At 42.1% G+C, this 26,794-nt stretch overlaps 1 protein-coding gene across 2 annotated transcripts; it reads right to left on the reverse strand.

Moving 5' to 3' along the window:
* Nucleotides 1–948: 948 nt before the first annotated feature.
* Nucleotides 949–26,794, reverse strand: RELL1 (RELT like 1). 2 transcript variants are annotated; one of them, XM_074147323.1, is made up of 7 exons: nucleotides 26,661–26,789; nucleotides 15,652–15,894; nucleotides 13,613–13,684; nucleotides 12,160–12,217; nucleotides 8,375–8,614; nucleotides 7,583–7,733; nucleotides 949–3,731 (listed from the first exon to the last, which is right to left on the reverse strand). In XM_074147323.1, the coding sequence occupies exons 1-6, from the start codon at nucleotides 26,746–26,748 to the stop codon at nucleotides 7,586–7,588; spliced, it is 849 nt and encodes a 282-aa protein (XP_074003424.1). In that variant the 5' UTR covers nucleotides 26,749–26,789; the 3' UTR covers nucleotides 949–3,731; nucleotides 7,583–7,585. The 2 variants fall into 2 exon arrangements, with proteins under 2 accessions (XP_074003424.1, XP_074003423.1); XM_074147322.1 differs by having other exon boundaries at nucleotides 1,257–3,731; nucleotides 7,579–7,733; nucleotides 26,661–26,794.

Raw genomic sequence — 26,794 nt, forward strand, 5'->3', positions numbered from 1 at the left:
AACTGGGGAAAAATAACAGAAGTATTATCCATGAAAAAAAGAAAAAAAGTCCACCTGGAAAAATTTCCTCACATTTCTATAGAGGAATTCTTTATGTCAGTGCAGTTACACTAGAATTTATTAAACTTGAATACAGCAATCTTCTTTTATTTCACATACGATCTAGTAAAAACCATGTTTTACATAAAATTACAAGTCTTCTATCCTTATCTTTTCTGTCATCTGAGTTTGTCGATATATTTGCATTCAGTTTTAGCTTCAATATAACCTGAAATTGTTACTGAAAGCACTAGAGCATCAAGGAAAAAGGGGCAGGGGGAAACACGCTAAGGGAGCAAGCAATATGATGTATTGCTCTCGGGTTATTTTGTTATGTAGAAGAAAAAAGGAACAAAAAACATCCCTGAAAATGAGAATGAGAAAGTATGTTCAATTTCTAGAAGCTTCACTATCAGCAGTGTCTCGATTCTCTTTAAAAGTTAATGCCTGAGGGATTTTTAAATTCTTTTTTTTCTAATTCTGAATAGGAATGACAGCTCTATATAAACCTTTAAAATTCAAATACAGACCTCAAAACAGACCTTGTGTGACGCAGCTAGGAACACTGCCATAAAAGAACAAAAAACTGCCACCAGGATGGTGCCCTGATAATTACAGCTGAGCTAGACACAACAACTTGCTCTGAGCCTCCTTCACGCTATTCCTACAGCAAAACTCATTTTTAATGCCATTTACAGATCAAAGTCATCTGTGAGAAGGTAATGTAGCAAATTAAGCATTGTAGGATCGCAGAGGGACACGGGCTGAGAGGAAACAACCGCAAAGAGGTTCCTGTCACGTGTTAATTTTTTGTTCCGCACCTTATGAAAACAATTGAGAATAAAGAGAATGTTGTGTAGTTTTTAAAAGCTCAATGTCAAATACAATAAAAAGTTAAAAGTCTTGATACTTTAAAGGTAAAAGGTCTTTAATCTAATCAGATACCATCTTGCATTGAAGCACAGATTTTCTTCTTTCCCATATAAAATATGGAACTAAAGTAACATTTGCAATTGTTTTTTTTCCTCAAGAAAATAGAACTGCTCTGAAGTACATCACCCAACAACCCGATCTTCTCACTACCTCCATAAAGAAGAACTCCTGATGCAAAGAGATTATGCATTATACATTAAGACTGTGCAAAGGTTCCATTTCACACAATGGATAAAGGCTTAAGGAAGTCACAAGCAAGTTTAAGAATTTTTCTTTTTTTATTTACTGCTTGGTAGTACAAAAGTTGCATATAAACTATTTTGTTAAAAATACATCTGATATGCAAATTTAAGAAAGGCTGACTAATATGGCAATATCCATACCCCTACAAATGAGCAGGGTGTAGTGTTAAATGCAACGAAACAGGCACGGATTCTAAATCCTCTTATTGAAGTAGCAATTCACAAGTTAAATTCTTACACATATCAGGCTTTATAATACCTTCTTGTAAGTATTTTATACAGGTAAACAATGTTTTACACACCCAAGACATTTTCTTTGCTTTTATTCTACATTTTCCCAATGGAATCAAAATAGAAACTACTTTTAAATTAAGTAAAAAAATACATATTTCTGTTTAAACCTTCTTCCATCCCTTTGGCAAATTTACTTGCAGTACTAACCCATCATGTATCAAAACATAATATTATCAAAATAACTTTTTTTTTTTTTTAAAGCTTTTGGGACAATCTATAACTGTGTATCTCCTTTCTGAAAATTATTTGAAACTGCTTGATTTTGCCCAGTACTCCCTTTTTCCAGTAATATTTAATCCTCATAGCTCTCAATCTCCTGGAAACTGAAAGCTGACTACTATAACCAATTCTTCTAGAAACATTAGCTCTTCATAAAAATAATCAAGTGGAGCTTGACGAAGAAAATAAAAAAATATGCCTGTAATGTGAGCTTGGTGTCTAAGTTATACTTCAATATTGAAGAGATTTCATAAGCCAGGTTTAAATTAATGGAAGCAGGGATGCTAAACATTCAAGTTCCAGTTCTGGCAGAACAGTTATTTTGGGTTCTCAAGGATGGACAAGTATCTCTAAAAATGTTCATTTTTAAAAGCAACAATAAACCATTTATTCTTTTCAGGTCTTTGGTGGGCAGTGGGTTTGGCGGTTTTTTAACAAATATAGCATCAGTGAAAATTATATATTGATAGGTCCAGTCGGTGTCTCACGGACACAAGTAGAAGGAAGACCATCAGCAGCACATATTTTCAGCAGGAATGAAATAAACTTAATGTTTCCTGACAAGGCGTGGGAGTATCTAATACGTAAGCAAGAAGATGAATTTTTTTATCTTTGTACACGTTGATTGTTAACGCTGCATAAAGCGATGGAGAAACCCGATTCTCAGATATGAAGGAGAAACACAGTTTAGAGCACTTGGACTACAAGTATTGAAAGCATTGATTAAAAACAAATCAATTCCAAACCAAACACTGATTTTCATCGAGTTCATTCTCAGAATATAGTGCAATCTCTACTAAAAGGCATTGCATTAGAGCTTATGTTCTTAGGCACTCAGATCAAGTGTTATTTTTTCAGTTTCTGTAACACAGCAAAATTTGCTGAAGTATTGCAAAGACTTTCCTCCCCAAAACATGTAACAGGGCAAAGCAGGGATCATGATCAGTGGACACAAAGAATTAACATCACAAAACCATCTGGTGTTTTTAGCTCTAAGTCACTCTTAAAATATCAAGGGAGTGACACTGGCTTAAGATTTGGTGCCGATGAAAAGAGATACCCTCAGTCTAATAAAGCCACTTTGAGGTACTTTACTATATACCCCATAAATTTTTTAATGCCAAATATTCCATATCCTTATCCAATGGCCAAAATACTTTGCCTTAGCTTTAATAAGGAACCTGTGGGTAAAAACAAGAGAGAAAGGCAAAACTATCAGGCATTCTTTAAACAGGAGTGAGTAGTTACAAGGAAGCGGGAGAACAAGCGGCCTCGAGGAAAGGGACCTTCTCAAGAGCTCACCCAAATTGCATAGAAAAAGCCGCTCTTCAGCCTACATTAAGTAGTAAAGAGGAAGACAACGATTTCATTTAATATCTGCAGAAAGCTGAACCACTCCGTACTGTGAAACACCCTTCACAGAGTCTGAGCGCTTCTGTACTAAAGGCACACATGCAGCGTTTGGCTGACATGATTATTTCCTTGTATGTTTGGCTTGGCTGCTAGCGGTTAATAGTTAAAAGCCTATTTTCATCTTCCAGAAGCTGGCTTTTACCTTCAGCAAACACTTGTCGGTTCCGAAGGGGAAGAACAGAGGAGGAAAATCCACATTGACCAGAGGAGTGAACACCGTTTATCCATAGAGTAATCATATTACTCATAATATTGTGCTCATTAAAAATGCTTGTCTAAGTAAAAAAAAAAAAAATTAAGATTATTTGATAAGGCTTTTACTTTTCCTGTCCAAAACTATTAATTTTTCTTTCCAAGATGAAGCCCAACGTTCGGTATGAGGCCGACACAGCTCAACAGCATTTAAGCGTCTAAATCTTACTGATTTTACTGGTGAAAAACCATTAAGCGTTTAACCTTGCACGGATGCCATCACAGAACTTGTAAAATGCTACAGTGCCATAAATACATTTCCTTAAATAGTATGAATCTCTTGGGAGTTTTCAGTTTTCTCCAAAGTGCTAGCAGACAAGTTTCTTCTAAAAGTTCCACCTGCAAGAGAAGAAAGCAATTGTAAAAATAAGCCTCAAGAGCAAAATTAGGGGTAGGATGAACACGCCAATTAAAAAGTCAGCAGATGCTCTGAAATGGGGAAAAAAAAATAAAAATGCCCTGAATTACATGAAGCGGTTGCCGTGCATTTTGAGTTCAGTCTGTGAAATCCTAAAGGGGAGGAACTAAAAATTCAGCTGAATGAGTTTTACTCATGAAAAAGGATGGACGAACACACGGACAAACTGCCATGTCCCAGTGCAAAGCACACGAACTTTGAGAAGGACACTAGGAATGGAAAATATTACACAGCTTCAGTGCACCAGAACCTTCAATTTTTGTTTACCCAGTAGCTTGCAATGGACGTGCAAGAGCTCAATTCCAAATTCTGAACTATCAGCTGTATATCTGCTACTTTTTTTAAAAAATATTTTAAATAAACTTAAGTGATGAAATGGAGCCTGCTGAGAAGATGGACCTTGGAGACATGAAGAAGACATGTTACAACTTCAAACCATGCAGCCAGCAAGACACTGGGATAAGCTCAAACACTGTTGAGGTCGCTTCAAGAAAATACCAAGAGCATGTCAGTTTAGGGGAAAAAAAACTCAAATCCCTGAACTCCTGCTCCCTGAACACGAGCAATCAGCAATATTGTGTCATTCGGGGACTGCCCAACTCAGGAATTCCATCTCATAGAGGAACTCCCAGTCACAGAGGTTGAAGTCAGGCCACAAAGCACAGACCTACTGCCTCCAGATGCTGGAACAAACCTTTTCTGACAGCAGTTAAACACACATTGGCGTCTGCCGCCTCCCTCTGCGTCTGAAGATCTCAGCCAAATTCTCCAAAACTCTACGCTATTTATCATAAATTGGTTGGCTGGGAGCACAGACGTCTTAAATGCTGCTTATATCTGTTCCGTGACAGTAAATTAAGCTATAATAATTCATTAGATGTCTGAAAGAAGTAATTGAAGTAAAGGTCTCACTGCTACCTGTTGATACGTGAACAGCTTTTCATCGTATGGGACAAAAACCGATCTAGAACCACGTGAGGGAACGGCATCACAGTCTTTTCAAGCAAAATCTGTTTATTTTCTCTAGTGCTCATCAAAGAGGCCTGGCTCCCCTCCCAGATGATTTACAAAACAGCTCTGTTGGACTGGAGAGACCTTTACAAGAGATTCCGCGGAGCCAGCTCTCTGCTGTTAGAACATTTGGTTTTCAGAAAGGGCAAAACTTTAATCCCAAGGGAAGTTCTACAACAAAAAGCTGCCGTAGATGGACATTTAAATTTTTTATAGCTATACTATCATACCTCTCTAGAGAGCAGCTTATTTTTAGATTAAAGGAGTAATGGTTTAAGTTTAGAGAACCACTTTTATGTAATTACAGAGAACAGCTTTCTTATTTAGGGAAGGAAAAACAAATTGGAAAGAAAAGGGGACTACAAAACATTTTTAGAGTTATTTCAATTTCAAATATTTTTCTTTTTTTTATTTTTAAATCAAAGTGAGTGGACTGGAATTAACTTTATTTTCATATATGCCTTTTCTATTTCTAATGTTTAAATAAGAGATAACTAGTCTGCCTTTGAGTCATAAATCACACTACAAAGAGTCTGATCGCGATGCCATTGGAGATACAGAAAAGAAAATACAACTAGTCCCAGGAGTAACAAAACAATTAGCTGGCCATGAAAATGCCAATGCAGCAAACGAAGAAGTTATCTCTTACTGCCTTTAGCTAATATTGATTTTTAAAAAGGGAAGAAAGGAAAAAGAAACCACACCACCAACAACAAAAAAAACTCCCTGAGGACCAGGACATAGTTCTGAATGGGAAAATAAGATTAAAGCTTGTGGTTCCCTGACATCTGTAGATCCTCACAGGTTACAGAGAGGAGAGGGAGACAGTTGCCCCTACAAAGCTGTGATTTGCCCTAATTTGCTACAGAACAAAAAGCAAAACGAAAAACCCAACCGTCCTTAGTCTATCGCCAGCCTCCACGGCGGGGTGAGCTGTAGTTACACCGGTTTTGCCAAGGGTTTGCTCGGTCTGCTCTTACAAAAGCCCAGCAATAAAGACACAACAGTTTATTCCAACTTCTTAATTTTTGACACCTGAACTCCACCTCCTTGCAAATTACCCTACTGTTTACCTTCTTACCCACTGAGCAATTACCCTCCACACTCTTTTAAACATTTGGAAGCACAGCACTTCTCCAAGTCTGTCTTCCTCTACGGCAACGATTCCAAAAAAATTGGTAAAATTTCATAGTGAGGCACAAAGTCCAGACAAATACGTCTGCTCAGCTCAGCAGTGCTGCCAGGAAAGGTCGTGAGGAAGGCATCCCATTGCATACCAGCTGTCTACTTTGTCTTCCTTCCTAAATTAACACAATTACAGAATGTTTTCTTAATGAAAAAGCAACAGGATATACAGAAAAGGCCACGTCTCGCACCTTGGCCTTTCAGAATTTAACCTCCAGACACTCGAGGGGTTTTGGGTCTTGTTTCATTTTTAAACATACCCAATTTCCACTCATGCATTTCCCTCTTATGTTTGAAGTTACTGAGAGTCTGAAACTGGCCTGAGCTGACACAACATGGCTTTATCCTCTCTCTCAGCATATGCAGAGTTTGTGCACTTTGCTCACTTCCTTCAAACCCAGTGCTTTTATTTTGTCACCCCCAGAATCCCTTTTTTTTCCCCCCTCAAGGGTCAAGCTCTGTATATTGAATCGCATTTGTGTAAAAATCACCTTTTCCCTTCGTTTTATCAATCAGTGTGTCATCAGTTAGAAGCAAACCATATTAACCTACGGGGTTTTTTCCCCCCTGCCCAACATTCTTAACTGTTAAAATAAAAAAATGTAGTCGGTGCGAGGGGGCATCCCAAAACTACTCCCGACACGTTTTTGACATGCTCAAGTGAATTGCTTGAGGTACCCCATTAAGTTTAAGGACTCGGGAGGAAAACCCCAACCTCCTGGTTTAGTAACCTACCATAGATCCCTGCCATACGAGCGTTTTCGCGGGTCTCCATTCTCATTAGCCAAAGCTCCACTCATCTATTAGAGAAGTAATTAGTAAGCAGTCACCTTGGCTGGGCACACGGTGCAGGGTGGCGAGCGTGAGGAAGCCGCACTGTAGTTATTCAACATCGACTCTAACTACAAAGTCTAAATGAACAATTCAGTAAGAATTGGGTGGATAATTTAGCATTTACCGATTTATCATTAGCTGAGCGATCCAATATAATTTTTGCAGACCTCTGTAGAAACTTTTTGAAATGGAAAGAGGAGGGGTCTAGAACATCTCTGTGATGAGGAAAGGCTGAGGGACTTGGGCCTTTTTAGTCTGGAGAAGAGAAGACTGAGGGGGGATCTGATCAACACCTATAAATACTCCAAGGGTGGGTGTCAGGAGGATGGGGCCAGTCTTTTCTCAGTGGTGCCCAGGGACAGGACAAGAGGGAAACGGCACAAACTGGAACATGGGAAGTTCCATCTCAACATGAGGAGGAACTTCTTTGCTGTGAGGGTGGCAGAGCCCTGGAAGAGGCTGCCCAGAGAGGTGGTGGAGTCTCCTTCTCTGGAGACATTCCAAACCCCCCTGGACACGTTCCTGTGGGACCTGCTGTGGGTGCCCTGCTGTGGCAGGGGGTTGGAGGAGATGATCTCCAGAGGTCCCTTCCAACCCCACATCATTCTCTGATTCTGTTTTCATGCAGAACCGATAACGTTTTCAACTTTGTTTCTCTTTACCCATTACCTTCGCTTATTTCACAACATGCCAATATTTTGTTGTTAGTTTTCAATATTATTTCCCGGGGTTTGATACCTGCCGTTTACTCCGAGCTTCTCCTCTCTTGCACGTCCTCCTGCTTGGCAGGCGTAGTGAGCGTATCACCATTGATGCTCTCCACACCAGTAACAGACATCAGGCTTTTCCGTTCTTTGGAATTTGATTTGTGCTCCACTTTGGTGACTCTAAACCTGAGGTAAGCACAAGAAAGACTCAGTTGTGTTTCCCCAGAGATTAGCGAGACTGTTCTCAGAACCCAGTGCAGGGACAGGAACACGTTTTCAGGTCCCAAGGTATCGGAACAGACACCCACAGGGACTCAGCTTCACTTCAGAGCGATCTCTACTCCTATTACCTACGTGTACTTTTAATCCTCACGACTGCTGAATCCCACTTTCCCAGGGAATTGTGTTTTAAAGCAGAATCCACAGACCGCATACTGCTGCTTAGAAGAGTAATTTTCTAGGACAGCTACAACGTAAGCGAGGAATTAAAAATAATGGAACAGAATGAAATGGTTTCTGTAGCTAACACTTCCTTGAGAAATACCAAATTCAGAAACAGAAGAATTTATTAGTGTGCAATCCTCGTTTCTTTTTAGCCAGTATCAACTGTGCAATAGCTTTGGATTTGTACCCACGGTAAATCCCCATCTGTTTACATAGTTCTAAAATAATTTAAAAAAAAAAATCAAATTTACTTCTTCTAAAAATAACTTCAGCCTAATAGTAACAGGATTACAAACAGCTGATGCTATAAAGAGAGTAGACTCAATGAATGTCTGATGGGCCGCTGTAGCATCCCTGAGAAAAGTATACAATAAAAGTCTTACCTTCCCACGGAAAGGACTGTAACTTCTCCAAGACGACTTCTTCTGTGCTCTTTAGACTTGTGAGCTGGCTTTGTAAGGTGCCACCGCTTGTGGCTGCAACGGCTACAAACATCCTTCTCTATCACTCCCCCAACAGTGTGGAGGTGATGGCCCTTGCAGCTGTGCTTAGGCGGAACGGCACCCGGGGACAAAGGGGACCCTGGACTCGTTGGGCTCCCGGGAGAGGTAGGAGATAAAGGGCTGTAGAAGAAAGTATAGAGGAAATTTAGCGTTTACTATAAAATCCCGTTTCTTAAAAAGAAAAATGAAAAGCCAAAATATAACCTTAGGCTACGTCTAGTGAATAGCTAAGTTTTTTCAGGGGCCGTTTATCCCTGGAGGGGTTCAAGGCCAGGCTGGAGGGGGCTTGGAGCAACCTGGTCTGGTGGGAGGTGTCCCTGCCCAGGGCAGGGGGTGGCACTGGATGGGCTTTAAGGTCCCTTCATCCCAAACAATTCCATGATTCTATTTGTAAAGATGTCTGATTTAAGGTTCCCTCCGATATAGTATTTTTGCAGTTAAAAATCACTTCGGCTGCAGTCACGCAGTTAAGGTAAATAACACAAAGGGAAAGGAAATAAGAGGAAAAAAATCAGGCTAAAATAGAAGAGAACAGGTTACGTGGACTTATACTGACGAAGACATCTAATTAGCTGATTAAATTCACACTTGGAGAACTGCAGAAAGTACCTCAGAGTTGTTAGAGTATCTTTAAGAACTCACAGAAGAGGATCATCCCACAATATTGCAGAGGCAACACTAAAACGTCTACCGTGAAAAGGAATCAGCAGATCATTCAGCTTAAGCATCAGAAAAATGCTTTTTTTTTGAAAGACAAACAGAAGAAGCAGTACAACCCCCAAAGGGCATTTAGTGATAACATCTAATCAAATCAATCTAATTTTATTTTAAAACAAAAAAGCAGATAGCACAGATAGATAGCAGAAGATGTACTTCTTTAGACTTCGGCATCAATTTTGACACTGTATTGCACCACATTCTGCTAAAGCAAGCCAGAGCTCAGTGCATTAAAGGTGAATTACGGTAGAGCAAGGCAGCACGCATTGTTAGAAAAAAAAGAAAGAAAAAGACATACCAGAAAGTTATATATCAGTAGCTTACTATGAAACTGGAAAGACATACTAAATGTGGTTACTCTGGTCCTGATGATATTCAGTGTTTTATTAGATAGTGAACTTGCTGATTACCCAGGGAACTGACGATACACAACTGGGAGGGGTGGCTGACACAGCAGAAGGCTGTGCCACCATCCAGAGAGACCTGGACAGGCCAGAGAGCTGGGCAGAGAGGAACCCGATGAAATTCAACCAGGGCAAGTGTAGGGTGCTGCACCTGGGGAGGAATAACCCCCTGCACCAGGACAGGTTGGGGCTGACCTGCTGGGGAGCAGCTCTGAGGAAAAAGACCTGGGAGTCCTGGTGGACAACAGGATGCCCATGAGCCAGCAATGGGCCCTTGTGGCCAAGAAGGCCAATGGCATCCTGGGGGGCATCAGGAAGAGTGTGGCCAGCAGGTGGAGGGAGGTCATCCTCCCCCTCTCCTCTGCCCTGGGGAGGCCCCATCTGGAGCACTGGGTCCAGTTCTGGGCTCCCCAGTCCCAGAAGGACAGGGAACTGCTGGAGAGGGGACAGCAGAGGGCTACAAAGATGCTGAGGGGCCTGGAGCATCTCTCTGCTGAGGAAAGGCTGAGGGAATTGGGTCTTTTTAGTCTGGAGAAGAGAAGACTGAAGGGGGATCTGATCAACGCCTATAAATACTTCAAGGGTGGGTGTCAGGAGGATGGGGCCAGTCTTTTTCCAGTGGTGCCCAGGGACAGGACAAGAAGTAATGGTCACAAACGTGAACATAAGAAGTTCCATCTCAACATGAGGAGAAACTTCTTTGCTGTGAGGGTGGCAGAGCCTTGGAAGAGGCTGCCCAGAGAGGTGGTGGAGTCTCCTTCTCTGGAGACATTCAGAACCCGCCTGGACACGTTCCTGTGGGACCTGCTGTGGGTGCCCCTGCTGTGGCAGGGGGTTGGAGGAGATGATCTCCAGAGGTCCCTTCCAACCCCATATCGTTCTGTGATTCTGTAATGGAATAGAAGAATGGCACAAGTACCCAGAGGAGAGCACGTGTGTTAAAGGCACATTCACACATACATACACCTTATTAAAAGTACTGGATCTGTTGCAGTAAGGACCACACAAATCTCAGCGCTTCAGTGGACAGAAACCCCAGATTTAAAAGCAACCAGCCAGCTGATCATTCTTCAGAAAAAGAAGATGAAGATCACAAGTTGAACATGAATCATGACGAGGTTGTTGCTTAAAAAGGACAAATTTCACAGTGGAAATTACAGGAGTATAACCTGTGAACCTAACGTCACGTTACTCAGCGTTAATCATGCCTCAGCCCAACGTTCCATCCACTTCGAGAAATTTTAATTCAGGAAAAATATCAACAGACTGAAGAGACTCCAAAGGAGAACAGAAAGAACAAATTAAAGACATAAAACGCATCATTAAGAGACTTGAGTTACTTGGATGCTTATTTTTAAAACAAAAATATCGACAGGAGGCATTTAATGGTCTTCGAATAAATAAGAGAATGCTGTAAGGGAAGTAAAATCCGTGCCACATCCGACACAGAGGAACTGATGGCTTTCAGTGGCAGAAGCACAGATTTTACTTAGCCATTACTATTCCTAGCGTTAGGAAGCATTTTATAGCACCCCAAACTTAGTAAGAAATACAGTGCATTTGCACTTGAGTTACTAGAGCTTTAGGAGTATCTGTCAGAAGAATATCTGTCATCATTTTTCCCTTCCCCTTACTTTTTGTTTTAATTCCTCGTATTTTAATTCCTCACTGAAACAATAGTCTAAAACTCCCAGAATAACATCGCACGTAGCTACACAATAAGATTGGGTTAAGACTCGAGCAAATCCTTCTCCCGCACCATGAAGTTTAGAAATAATTCCCATTCTTAGGAAGAATAAAAACCCTGAACTTAAGAAAGGAGTTCAGTAACCCAGCCTGTCACCCTTACAGCAGGAGATAAGCGAACTCTGTTTGTTTTGCTAAGACTATACACTCCCACTTCTGTTATTAGTGACATAGAACTGCTTGAACCTTCATCTTCTCTGCCTTGAATATGAACCCATATGAAGAGTAGTAAAATTACATAGTTTAAAAGCACTTATGTACAGATATAAGTAATTTTTACAGAAATGATGCATCTGCAACTCAAGAGCTGAACTACTTTCTCTATATAATTCTCTAAATAGGTGTGTAGGGAAAAAAAAAATAAGAGGCAAGTCAGCCAGTGTGTATTATCCCCACAATTGTGAAGAAAAAAGTAAACCAGAAGGAGACACAGAAAAAGATTTTAAGTCTATTTTAAGTTAGCAACAAATGAAGCAAGTGCTGCGCCTTGTTCTTTCAAGTCAGAGTAGCTTTGGAATAAGCCAACTTGTAAGTAACTTCACCCTGAAGCAAACAAGTATTTGCAGCCTCTGTAAATCTTTAGCCCAAAAAGCAATAAATCTGCGTTACACACCTGGAACCCGTATCCTGAAGAGCCAGTTACTAACCCAGAGCATACATTAAAATTGAGTGACTCAGAGACACCACAAGGAAATCAAAGTATCATCCTCTTAGCTGGTAACTCGGGAAATAAAACCCTTTGAAAGGGTAAGGTTTTAATCGCCTCAGGAAACATGCATTAAAAAGATAAGTAATTACCTTTCGGGTTCAAAGACACTGCTATCTGCTACCATGGCCTTTAACACATCAGCATTTGCTGCAATGAGAATAAATAGAGTTCTTCAAAATCGTATGGCTCCAACTTCAAAACAAAAAAAAAAACCAACCAAACAGCAAGATTAAAGGTCCTCAAAGAAATTTCATCCAAAATATCTCCAAAAAGGCATGAGATAAAAGTTATGAAAAAAAAAAAAGTTAATATAATTCTATGGGATTTTCTTAACTAAAATTACAGTTCATATTGCAGTCAAAGCTCTGCCCCGATACGAGCCATACAACAGAGCCATCTGCACAACACTCCCAAACAAGGTCTCTAAAAACCTTTAAAACATCCATTTGACCACAGGAGTATCATCCCCTCACTTGTATAAAGCAATTTAAGATTAAAAACGCCAGTTTAAGTGAGCCTTACAAAATACATATTAATTATTGACCAAAAACTACCGATTGCTCACATATTAAAAAAAAAAAACACCACCAAAACCCATACACATGGGGACCTAATCCCAACCTTGTGCAAAAATACACAAACTCAAATCCCTAAGAGTTAAGAGGGGGAAAAAAAACCCACCAACAACAAAAAACCAACCAGACAAAGCCAACCCAAAACCAGCTTTTCCAGAGGATTAGTCTTCATCCAGAAGTAACTCAAAGCAAGCTCAATGCTTAGGAGAACTTCGATTTATACAAAATGTAATATTAAAAGGCTAAAGGTTCTCATACTATAAAAATATACAGTCTCCTATATGTTTCTTCAACTGGGCAAATATGATCTGAACTAGCCAACCTTTCCATAGGCTAATTCAGTGGGATTTTATGATTTATTTCTTTTTGAGTCGTATCTTCTTTATCCTTCACTCTGCACACACAAGGCATGGAGATACCACCTTCAAAATTCAGCGTTGGCACTAGTCTGCCCTATTGGCTCAGTTACACGCAAACCTTCCATCAGACAAAGCTGCAGGAATCGTTTCAGGACAACAAGGTCAATCTGGTCAAACCACCAATATCTCCCATGCTTTCAACGTTGCCATTAAGAAAGCGACCTTTAGCTTTTACTTCATAAATGAAACAAAAACGTGAACCCAAAAAAATATCTAACACCCAAAGAGTTAAAATATCAAGAAAGGCAGGAACCAAAACAAAACTAAAGCATAACCCCAAAAAAATCTAACACCCAAAGAGTTAAAATATCAAGAAAGGCATGAACCAAACTTATCACACAAATGAGTTTTCGGGTAAGCAAAAAACTTCCTTATTTTGTTTGAAGTTATTGCCTTCTGATGGCAATTTCAAAGAGTTAAGCATCTACAAAACGGTTATTAAATGAAAACACACCAACACACCATACTTAAGAATATCTGAAAAAAAAAAGTATTTTTTACAGAACACCATCGCAAAGGCCCATATTTTCAATATCACAATACTATACCTTCATTTTTCATAATGTAGTTAACAATTTGTCCCACAGTGTCGCTATTCTCATGTAGAGTTTCATTCATTTCTGTGCAAGGAAATAAACACGGTGTCAATACCTTGGCCTTCCAAGTCAGGAACTTATTTATTTTAAAAGAAAGGAAAAACCAAAAAAAACCAAGCCAAAACAAAAAACCAAATGCACAGACACCAGAAGAAGTTAGATAAAGAAAAGACAATCTATCGTCAGAAAGCTTAGATGAGACTTTTGAGTCCTTATGCAGGAAAAAATATAAACAAGAGTTTATGCAATCTATACCAGCTCTAAAATATTCATCCAAGAGCTGAAAAACTCAACGTTTTCCAACATGCATCAAAATTCCTTCTCTAGCTCATAAGGAGACAAACAAGAGAGCAGCATTCCCAGCCCTAACCACAGGGAAGAAGAAAACCAACCAACCAAAATCCTTGAACTGTCTCAAGTCACTATTTTAAAATAGGTATTATCAGCTTCTAGTGCAAGAGGGATTCAATTTAAGCTTTTCACCACAGCTGCAAGGACCTAATATTTGATTTTTTTTAATTAAAAGAAAAATCATCTCATATGCTCATCTCATTGTCCTGAGTAGCATTCTCTAAGCAATCCTGCTTCAGCAGGGGGGTTGGACTAGATGATCTATATGGTCCCTTCCAACTCAAAAAAAATTCAGTGAATTCAGTGAATGCAATGGGAGCGAGGGATTTAAGAAAAGAAACCTCATACTACATTTAAGCCTTTTGGAATCAATTGCAATAAATAAATAAATAATAATCGATTATAAATAAATAAAAAATAAATTTAATTTATTTATAAATTTATTATTTTGTTATTAATTTATTATATAAATTATAATTTATTTATAAATAAATAAAAATCGATTGCATTAACAATTCCGGAAGCTCCCCCAGAATAACCTCAGAAGGCAGAGAAAGATCAGGAAGAGAAACAGGACAACTGAGAGGCACAGCTCTGCCCCTCCCTAATAATCGTTACTAACAGCTTTATAAAATGAAAAAAAAAAATAGTAATAATCACAGGATTGAGGCAAGTTTGATAGGCAAGACCCTAAATTTGTCTCTCAGTAGTAATTTAGGGGCTTCCCCATCTCTGTACCCACCCTTTATCCTCATCCCTGCAATTTTGCAGTGCAATTTAGATACAAATTAAGAGCTAAAAGTTGAAATTAAGAGCTAAAAGTTGTCCCCCTTTGGTTACTGCTCACCTCGCTGTCACAACTAACGGATCAGAGAGTCTCACTCGCTGCCCCAGGCAAGAATTAAGAAAAGGCTGACACCTCACTGCCTGCCCCACACCACGCAGCCGCTGTAATTTGTGCTTATTATGAACCTACCGACAGTAATTAATTGGGAGAACGGAAGAGGCCCGAAGTATCTCCAAGTGACTTGGCCTTTGTATTTAATTAACCAAATGCTACACCGGGTTACTAGAGCCCTTCCCAAGTGATAACACTCTTTTCTTGGGTTGTTTTTTTTTTTCAAGTAAGAGAATAGGGAATGGGAATAAGGAACCATAAAAATGAGCACAAACGAACGAACAGCAGAACAAAAAGAAAGGTATTTTTAAGAAAAAGCTATAAGCAGCACAGATAACAAACCAGAAGGCAGGCAGACAGTCCAAAGGCTCAGCTTTAAGAACGACAGCACAACAGGAACAAATTAAGATTGCTCAACACAAAACTAAGGTTTTAGGCTTTAGAAGGCAGCTTTTCGTCACTCCTCAGATGGAACTACGTATAATAATACTCCGTTGCTCTTTGATCCCTCCGTAAGCTCTTAATTGATGTCAGAGAACTTGCGTGGCAAACTGGAACACTCCTAGTTTTGACTGTCAAAGATCAAGACCTGACATACATATAATAATAACAACAATACTTTGCTTAATATGGTGTTGACGTCAAATATAGAGGGAGAAATGGCAGAGGTATCACAATAAATTACTCCACAGCAGTTGCAATGTACAGAAATAAGAAGCTGTTTATGATACTTGTTGATTACCTATTTTTTCATCCAGTTTTTCTTCTTCTACCTGTTCAGCCTCTGTTGTACAACGATATCCTTTTTTCTTAAGGACGTGACAGATGAGGATCCCCAAGAGGCCCATGATGAAGAAAACAGGAACCAGTGCGAAGGCGATATACTCTAGGTGTTCAGCCTTCCCATCGCTGCCATCAGTTTTAGTCGTCAAAGTGGTCGTCTGTAAGCCATAGCTGGACAAAACCCGGAGAAACTCTCCATCATCTACGGAAACGAATAAACACAGTTATTACTATACACTGTAAATCGCTTCAAAGCATTTAGAAGATTACAAGGACGACCAAATCCCTGCAGCGTCGATGTCATGTACCTTCCGTGATGACCTGAATGGGCAACGCCTGCTCTACTGGCTGAGAACTCACACCCCTAACAATAAACCCTCTTCATAAAATGATTACAAACAAGAAAAAAAACATACAAAAAACCCATGTGATATTTCTTCAATATAACAGTGAAGAAGAAATGATCTTCCAGCCTGACAGGTTTGTCATCTCAACTGGGGTTCACATATTTCCCTGAAGGAGGACACCACCAGTGCTCCTTGTTCCCATCAAGGAGGAAAACGCCACACAATTGTTCTGGTCATAAGTTTGTGCAAAATTGCTACAAAAACATGGATCCTTCCCTAATATGAGAGTAAGTACAGGATTTAGCATTGACCCTCACAAAGAAAAAGCATCAGGTTTCACACAAATAGCCTTGATTTTTCTTTTCCCCCTCTACTCCAAATGAATCTCCAAATCGACTCTTCAGGTTCTCTACCTCTCTTGGGGGCAAGTGGCATGAACCACCCAAACAAGTGACATCTCTTGATGTTTCTCTATAACTGTGGTAGGTAATTCCCACACCAAACCTCATCGTGTGACTGAATGTCCACGCTTCAGACTCTCCAAGTTGTGGGTCATTACGGTTTCTCCAAAGACAAAGTGCCTTTAAGAGGTCCCTTCCCCTTCAGTCCTGACAGACCATAGCCCCAAGAGCAGTTTTAAACTGGATTATCTAGCTTGGGGAAGAGTGGCTGGAGAGCCGCCTGGCAGAAAAGGACCTGGGGGTGTTGGTCGACTGTCGGCTGAACAGGAGCCAGCAGCGTGCCCAGGTGGCCAAGAGGGCCAACAGCATCCTGGCCTGTGTCAGGAACAGCGTGGGGAGTAGGACTCGGGAGGTGATGGTCCCCCCGGACTGGGCACTGGTGAGGCCCCACCTCGAGGGCTGTGTCCAGTTTTGGGCCCCTCACCACAAAAAAGACATTGAGGGGCTGGAGCGGGTCCAGAGAAGGGCAACGGAGCTGGTGAGGGGTCTGGAGCACAAGTCTTGTGAGGAGCGGCTGAGGGAGCTGGGGGTGTTCAGCCTGGAGAAAAGGAGGCTGAGGGGAGACCTTCTCGCTCTCTCCAGCTCCCTGAAAGGAGGGTGTAGCCAGGGGGGGGTCGGTCTCTGCTCCCAAGGAACAGGCGATGGGACAAGAGGAAATGGCCTCAAGTTGCCCCAGGGGAGATTCAGATTGGATATTAGGAAAAATTTTTACATGGAAAGGGTTACGAAGCCTTGGAATGGGAAGTGGTTGAGGCACCATCCCTGGAGGGATTCAAAAGACAAGTTGACATGGTGCTGGGAGACATGGGTTAGTGATGGTTTTTGTCAGAGTTAGGTTGATGGTTGGACTCGATGATCTTAAAGTCAAGAAGTCTTTACTTTTAAGCACTCATTTTACTGAATAAGCTCGACCAGTTGTTTAGCAAATTACTCTACCAAGACACCAAGTAAGCTCAAGTGAGGGAACAAGTAACTGTAAGGAAGGAGGAATACATCCAGAAGAAGCTTTCCTGAAGTAATTGTAATAACATAGAGCCATAATCTCAGCAGATGCTCCAAAAATAAGGGCAGGAGGACTAATTATATGTAAAAAAAGTCCTACTTTTTTAAATCATCAGCTTGAAATCCCATCAACTTGACACAGCCACTGAAAACGTACATACAGTTTAAAATACAAAGCTGCATACAATCAACAGAAGAGAACAATTACACGAAGGATATAGGAAAATGGATCCCAAGTACTGTTAAATGTTGACAGCAAGGAAGAAAAAAAAAAAAATCTATATAAATCTGAGCCAATCTGAAGTTCACAAGCAACTCAAGTGACACGGCATTTTCAGAAGGGCAGATCACCGCTGAGCAATCACTAAATACCACCCCCACCCTCCAAAAAAAGCAAAACATCAGAAACAACTCAGGTTGATATCCCCAGCCTGTAAATGCTTGCACAGCAGGAACCATGAAACCATGGGTTTCTTAGTTTTCTGTTTCTTTTTTCTACCTACGTAATCTGTGCTGAGATTTAGTTTAGTACTTCTGCTCATAGACCTGAAACACCCACGAGGAAACCTCATAGACCTGAAACACCCACGAGGAAACCTCATAGACCTGAAACACCCACGAGGAAACCTCATAGACCTGAAACACCCACGAGGAAACCTCAATCAGCTGCAATCTCATCTGCAGTCAAAAGATCATAGAATCACAGAATGGTTGGAGTTGGAAGGGACCTTAAAGATCATCGAGTTCCAACCCCCCTGCCCTGGGCAGGGACACCTCCACTAGAGCAGGTTGCTCCAAGCCCCATCCAGCCTGGCCTTGAACATTTCCAGGGATGGGGCATCCACAGCTTCCCTGGGCAACCTGGGCCAGTGCTTCACCGCCCTCACAGTAAAGAATTTCCTCCTAATATCTAATCTAAATCTCCCCTCTTCCAATTTAAAACCATTACCCCTTGTCCTGTCACTACATCTCCTGACAAAGAGTCCCTCTCCGGCTCTCCTGGAGGCTCCCTTCAGATATTGGAAGGTTGCTATGAGGTCTCCCCGGAGCCTTCTCTTCTCCAGGCTGAACAACCCCAGCTCTCTCAGCCTCTCTTCACAGGGGAGGTGCTCCATCCCTCTGATCATTTTCATGGCCCTCCGCTGGACCCGTTCCAACAGGTCCATGTCCTTCCTGGACCTCCAGAGCTGGACACAGTATTCCAGGTGGGGTCATGACCATCTAGACAAATTCTCAAAGGGTAGATGCAACCCACACAAGGTAAAATAAAATTGAAAAAATTCCAGAACTGTGCCTGTATCGGCACTTCTTCCCCGCCCTCACAGAAGGATGTTGAAAAAAACCTCGTAATTTATCAACTGTGGCATAGATTAGTCCACTAATTGGATTGAGATTTAAAGAGCTTTGGAACTAGGCAGGAAAACATACTTAAAGTATTTTTTCCCATTTAAAAATGCATTAACAAACAGATACTCCGAAATATGAGCCTATATAGATAAGCCTATGGGATTTTTCTTACTTGCCTAAAAATCCAATTCTCCCATTAAAATTCAACAAGATACAAGCAACTTTGCAAGGCATTTTGTTTACTCCTAGTAAAAAATTAAATCAATAATATTTCTATAGAAATACATAATTTACACCAAGCCCATAAACTGCTTGATGACATTCCTTTTATGTTCAGAGATGCAAAAATTCACCAAAAATATCCCAGAAGAAATTACCTGGATCAAATACTTGGTGCTGTGAAACCTTTCAATTCCCAAACTCAGCATTCCTTATCAAACAGCCTCCACGGATGGAGAAGGCTGCCCTCAAAAACCACAGCAGTTACACCATAATGCGAACCCAAAGCTTGCCGAGCTAAAGAGTAATATATTTCACGTCCCAAATCACAGCTACATCATTCATCATACATTCCCTACTCCTCATCCCCAGAGGCATATTATGCTGATTAACAGCCTGTTAATAGGCTCTACCTCACTCTCATGATGTATGATGTTGCTTCACAATGGGTTTTTAAAACAAGTTGAGACCACAGCGATATTCCTTGACTCAAGTCAATTCATAGGGAAATTCCTTCGCCAGGACAGGTTGGGGCTGACCTGCTGGGGAGCAGCTCTGAGGAGAAAGACCTGGGAGTCCTGGTGGACAACAGGATGGCCATGAGGCAGCAATGGGCCCTTGTGGCCAAGAAGGCCAATGGCATCCTGGGGGGCATCAAGAAGAGCGTGGCTAGAAGGTGGAGGAAGGTCATCCTGCCCCTCTGCTCTGCCCTGGGGAGGCCCCATCTGGAGCACTGGGTCCAGTTCTGGCCTCCCCAGTTCCAGAAGGACAGGGAACTGCTGGAGAGGGGACAGCAGAGGGCTACAAAGATGATGAGGGGCCTGGAGCAACTCCCTTACAAGGAAAGGCTGAGGGACTTGGGTCCTTTTAGTCTGGAGAAGAGAAGACTGAAGGGGGATCTGATCAACGCCTATAAATACTTCAAGGGTGGGTGTCAGGAGGATGGGGCCAGTCTTTTTTCAGTGGTGCCCAGGGACAGGACAAGAAGTAATGGTCACAAACGTGAACATAAGAAGTTCCATCTCACCATGAGGAGGAACTTCTTTGCTGTGAGGGTGGCAGAGCCCTGGAAGAGGCTGCCCAGAGAGGTGGTGGAGTCTCCTTCTCTGGAGACATTCCAAACCCACCTGGACACGTTCCTGTGCGACCTGCTCTGGGTGGACCTGCTTTGGCAGGGGGTTGGAGGAGATGATCTCCAGAGGTCCCTTCCAACCCCATATCATTCTGTGATTCTTTGACTCTGTGATATCAGTCTACGTATCAAAATTACTTCAAGATGTGATCTAAATAAAAAATGTTTAGGAGCAATATTCAGCATGTTTAAAGTGCTGCTTAAGCTGTGGATCACAGGCTGCATTCATGCTACTAATTCACATCCCACCTACTCATTTGCTTAAAAATGAATTTACGTTAAGTATTGAACTTGAATATTGTCTGCCCTTACTTAATCCTTCCCTAAAAAGTAAAATATAAGGTCAGTCAACCTCAGACAAGTCTTTTACACTGGTTCTGATCATTACTACTCTGACACAAAGATAATGTTCTTCCATCTCAGCAATGGCTCAAGAAAATGTTTCAGGGCCTTTAGGAAAATCGGAGGGAAAAAGCACGTTAATGAAAAAATATTTCACCCTTCATTAAATTGCAATTTTTACGTGGCCCAGACACATCCGTTAACATCAAAGTTAAAGACCGTACACCCTCCACATCAGTAAAATAACATTTGACCACAAAAATATTCCAAGACCACAAGGTAATAGCTCGCCCTCCGCACCCATTCTCTTTCTCACTGCTAATGCAAGGTCAGAACAATTCCCCCTTCAGTCTCCGCTCCCACAATATCAGGTGCTGCTCACACCGAGTTACAGAATTACCCTTTACTTACTTTTAGCTGCCTGGACTTGAAAAGGTTTCATACTTGGCATGGAGATCACTAGGACATCCCCAATAGGAGCCCCAGTTATCTCAAAGCTTTGCCTTTAGTATTGATCTAAATACACAAATCTCGAACTTTACATAAACACGTGAGGAATCTCTAGAAATATTTAATATTGCTTAAAGAACAACTCCGGTTCTTGAAAAATAAATTCTTTTTGCACATAGATCAAACCTGTTTAGTTGTTACGTAAGCAATATAAAACTCATCATTAAAATAATGCATTACGTTTATTTTTCTACATCCCCCGTACTACGGTTAAACACAGTCTACATCTAACTGATTACTTCAGGCACATCCCAGTCGGTTTGGGATTGTTTAGTTTACAGAAAGTATCCCATAAACAATGATGTAATCTTCTCTCTGCTCTACTGATCAAGAATCCTATTCGGTTCCTCTGGCTTTAGCCCATTACGCCCACGCTATTTATTTCTCAGGGCATGCCTTTTAAAGAACTTTGTTTACGTGTTATTAATTTGATTGTTCCAGCCATCCACCTGCTAAAAATAAACACAAATTCACTATCTTCCTCTCCATAAAGTTCAAGGAGTTACATGACCATCTTCTCCTGCTTCCAGGCTCGAGGATGAAATGCAGTTATCAATCTTTCAGTACGCAGAAACAAACTATTGGTGGCCTTAATTAATATTTAAAGACATTAAGTACAATCAATGTACAACCTATTAAAGGACAAGACCAATGAAATATTCAGATGTGGCTTATGATCTGCTCAAACATCTCAGCGTAGCTGGGAAACACGTCTCTGCAGCAACATCAGCCTTAGGCAAAATATGGTTTGCTTGAGGGGGTTTTTTTGGTTCTTTTTTTGGGCTGGGGTTTGTTGCAGTGGGGTTTTTTTCCCCCCCCCCTTTTTCTTTCTTTCATACCTGGATCACTTCCAGTTCCACACACTGCCTGGACCCACACACTATTTACGGGACATTACGCTGACAATGGCACCAGGAGAAACAGAACGGCATCGAACTATAATGACACTTCCCACCTCCAGGCCGGACACCTTTGGTGGGTGGATGGATGCTCTGATTTAAAGCATTCATTTTAAGTATCATTTAAAGTCAAAGTTCTTTTGATTTCAAATTACACACTTTGAAATTCAGGCATAAAAATAGAAAAAAAACAACCGTGTTTATTAGCTCAATTTCTTAAATACACACTAAATACCTCACTTAAGAACTTCAGAAAACTAACTTATTTTTTAAAACCTTACTAAGACAATGGAGTTTTAGTGAAATTAATTAAATGCAAGAAACGGCTTCCTTATATCCCTTGGCATTTCAGAAGTGGTGGATATTTTCTTAAGAGAAAGAAGCTCCACATCAGCTATTTACTTTCATTCACTACATTCAACTTATTTAGAAGTAAAACAAAGCATTCTGCTAGAGCTGCAGTACAAGCTTCTGTTATCAAAGTCTAATTTCTTTTTTTTTTTAGATTCTTAATTCAAGTCTTTAGCAGTGAATGTGTTTAGAACTGTGATTTAATACAAGTTTTTAGTTATTTTAATGATCGTAAATTTAGCCAGAGCAGTTTGCTGCGACTTCAAATCAAACATAGTTTGTTTTTAAAGAGTTATCTGATTTAAATAGTATTTATCTATTCTGGACACTACAGAAATATGCACTAAGATGCAAATTGCCTTTGTATAACTAAGCAGATGAAATAACAAGCAATTTCAATCCCAAGTCAAAATATATCACTGCCAAAAACAGACACACAGAAGATATTTTGGGAATGCCTTACTAGTCTCTTACTAGAAAGGTGGGAGCTACAGAAAAGACCAGGCAAATTAGAGAAGGCAGCAAAAAACAGGTTAAAAAAAAAAAAAAAAAAAGAAGTTTATTTTCTGGCCGGAAAAAACCTCTTAAATGAGGAAAACCTATTGCCTACCATTCGCTTGTCTATTGTTCAGGGAAATTGTACTTCGGGGAATAGGCATAAACTGAACAACAGAGGAAAACCACCTATCATCAAAGAGGAACATTCAATGAGTTTGTGAATTCCGCTCGACTCGTAGCTTCCTCGTAGCAATCAGAAGGTAGGACCAGAAGTGAAATAAGCAGGAAGCCTGATGAGAAAAAGGAAGCCACATGATGAAAGAACACACTGACAACCAGAAACGGTAGTGCCAACCCCCTTGGAGGTTAAACGAGGTTGGTTGAGGTTTCCTGTTAACAAAAGACCTCAAAAAAACCTTTAGTAGATTCGGCCAAAGCAGTATCTCGGAAAAGGGAGCCGAAGGATCAACCGCGTTCCTTTAAAGATGGTTCCAACCACACCTCCTTGGAGAACGCTAAGAGTGAGCGAGTCTTGGGGATGACCTTCCTGAACACAGTACCCAACAGCATCCCTACGACCCAAAAATGTATTCAAAACCACAAGCTTTTCGTAGTACCTCAAGCTGGAGCCTGCTAAAAGTCCTCAAATTAGCGTTACCGTATAACACACGTAACCCTCAACAAGATTAAACAACCTCTGCACTCCCAGAGCTCCTTAGGAACCAAAAAAAGACCAAATCACCTTGTCCCATCGCCCAGTCGGTCCAAACAATCTCCCCGTGAGGGCATCCACCTTTATTAAGAATTTAATGAGAAAGAAAAACAACAAAGAGAGGAGTATCTAGAGCAGAGAAAAGGGAAAAAAAGCACCACGAAGGACAGTCACAGCGACTGAGCTCACCCCTGGGTGCGGTTGATGATGCTGCGGAAACACAGACGGAGGCAAAAAGCTCCAGTTTCAGTGTTTACCAGCACTAAAACTGCAGTGCTTCTGGTGGAATTGCTTCGGTCACCGCTTGCCGCAGCACATCGCTCCTACCGCAGAAAATGCACAGAATTAATGCTTCCCATTTCTGTCGGAAGATTTTTTTTCCTCAAATTTCAGTTTTCAAATAAAATATGCACTGCGTGCAGCTACCACGGACATTTAATAAGCACATTTCACCAGTTCAGCTGTTTAAAAAAAAAACAAACCAAAAACCAAACTAAATCTCCTTCCCGGACACAGCAGAGTATTCCATATCACGGGTGAATTTACAAGGGCAAGCAGCAGCAAATCGATGCTGCCAAACACATCAGATCAACGCCTTTATGCAAACCAACACCCACACTAGTTTAGACGAGTCAAAAATCCCTTTTAATCCAAAGCAGCCTATCTGCTGTGTGAAGATACAGCAGAGGAACCGACAGAAAGCATTCAGCAAACTCAGAGGAAGAAGAAAATTCTTGCCCAGCTTTCACATTCCCTGCCAGACTTGCCAACTTTCAGATTTCCTAAGTTCAATGCTACTCATCCAGGTATTTCAGCCTGGAGAAAAGGAGGCTGAAGGGAAACCTTCTCGCTCTCTCCAACTCCCTGAAAGGAGGATGTAGCCAGGGGGGTCGGTCTCTTCTCCCAAGGAACAGGCGATGGGACAAGTCTCAAGTTGTCCCAGGGGAGGTTCAGATTGGATATTAGGAAACATTTTTACATGGAAAGGGTTACGAAGCCTTGGAATGGGCTGCCCAGGGCAGTGGCTGAGGCACCATCCCTGGAGGGATTTAAAAGACAGGTTGACATGGTGCTGAGGGACATGGTTTATATCAAAGTTCGGTTGATGGTTGGACTCGATGACCTTAAAGGTCCCTTCCAACCTGGACAGTTCTCTGATTCTATGATACACCAGACTGAGTTATTGCCATCGTTAAATGCTACCAATGTACGTGGCACACTGACACTCCTCCAGCATAACTGCCTTCCAGCTCAGCAAAGCCATCCGGAGTATAAGCATCACTAAAAAGTCAGTATAAACTTGTGTATACACATCCTTCAGTTTACTAAAACATCTCTTACACTCTCTTCAAGATGCTCCATAGTAGGTGAGCTGTGTAATAATCTCTGCATGTAGAAACACGCAGTAATATGCCAAAGTAACAACCATCAAAGAGCAAATGAATTTTTTTAGCCGTTAAAAAAAACATTTTACACTACAGCAACTGGGGGGGTGGGGGATCAAGAAGAGAAGAAAAATCCATAATACCTCTTCTCCTCCTACCTCTGTATACAAAACCTGAAAGAAACAAGGGCCTTGGAGGGCACCAACTACCAGCCAACATAAATTTGAAATTCAAGATGCTGGGGAAAAAATAAAATAAAAAATTTAAAAAAGCCTGATAATGTTAGTCTCTTTAGCACCATTTTACAATCCCCAATTGGGCCTCGTGGTTCTTGTTTCCTTCTGCTCTCCCCAGCAGAAGGATGGAACGGGTGACGAGCCTTCCACGCCTCTTGCATCTCAAGATCTCAATCCCTTCTGCCCCAGCTGCGTGAGTAACGAGTACAGAAGATGTACAAAAGCAACTACAGAAAGGCTAGAAACATGTTATGACTAATTTCACGCTAATAAATACACTCACGCTAACCGTTTCTTCTAAAAGTAAGTTTACTCTCAAACAAGCCGGTACACTCTTATCGGTCGCATACCACCCAGAAGCGATAAAGCTCATCGAGCTGAAATTCACACCAGGTAAGAATGAGCATCAGCCTAAATCACAGAATGGTTTGGGTGGGAAAGGACCTTAAAGATCATGAAGTTCTAACCCTCTGCCCTGGGCAGGGACACCTCCCACCAGACCAGGTTGCTCCAAGCCCCCTCCAACCTGGCCTGGAACCCCTCCAGGGATGGGGCAGCCACAGCTTCTCTGGGCAACCTGGGCCAGGCTCTCACCATCCTCACACCAAAGAAGTTCTTCCCCACATCTCAGCTCCATCTCCCCTCTGAGAACTGTTTGAGAAGAGCAGATGACACAGGGAAAAAAAAAAAAAAAGCACTTCAGACCACACAGGCAACAGCATCAGTTTCGCTTGGAGATTATTAGTGCCGTAACATTAGGGGGGGAGAGACATAAACACAGAAAATGTCATTTAAAAACTAACTTCCCCTGGCGCTTGTAGGGGTGGGAGCGTTCTTCAGAGATCCCCAGGGTCGCCGTCAAGGGAATTTCCAACACCCGAACGCTAAAACAAGTTAAATTTGACACGGGAGAGGGGAGCAGAAGCAATTCCTTGATGAATTCCTACCTCTGGGAGCCACCCCATCCCGGCCTGAAGAGAGATCACCCGCGGAGGAGCTGCCAGACTCCGGTCTGTACCGTTCATTAGGGGTTCATTTTCTTTTCCAGCCCCCCCCCCACTTGACCACATTAACGGGCCGGGGGGGGAGGATGTCGCGATACTGACAACCCTCTCATCTCTGACAGGGGGAACACGGGCACCGCCGTCCGGTCCCGTCCCCCCCTCAGCCCGGGGGGGACCCGCCGTTCCCGCCCCCTCAACCCTCCCGCCTGACGGGAGCCTTCTCCCGCTGCCACCGCGGAGCCCCCACCTCCTCCCTCCTCCTCCTCCTCTTTTTCTTCCTTCTCCTCCCCGCTAGCTCCCCCCGAGGTCGGGCAGAGGTATCCCCGAGCCGCCCCCCGCGGAGCTCCCGGGGGAGACGAGGCACCCGAACCGGAGAAGGGGGAAAGGCCGGCGGGGCCCGGCGGCTCGCACCCCCCCGCCGAGGCCACCGCCGCGGTTCCCAGGCTCGAAGCCTCCCCTCCGGCGGGAGCTCCCCTCCCGCCCTCAGCCCAGCAGCGAAGGTCCCGAGGCCGCGGCGACCCACCGAGAGCGGAGCCGTTGACCAGCCCGGTAACGGCGGGGCCCAGCCAGGGTGCAGTCGGCGTGATCCCGCCCGTCCTCCGCGGAGCCATGCCCGCCGCCTCCGCCTCGGCAGCCGCGCTGCCGCCCGCCCCGGCC

The sequence above is a fragment of the Numenius arquata genome, chromosome 5 (assembly GCF_964106895.1).
Source record: "Numenius arquata chromosome 5, bNumArq3.hap1.1, whole genome shotgun sequence".
Lineage (NCBI taxonomy): Eukaryota > Metazoa > Chordata > Aves > Charadriiformes > Scolopacidae > Numenius > Numenius arquata.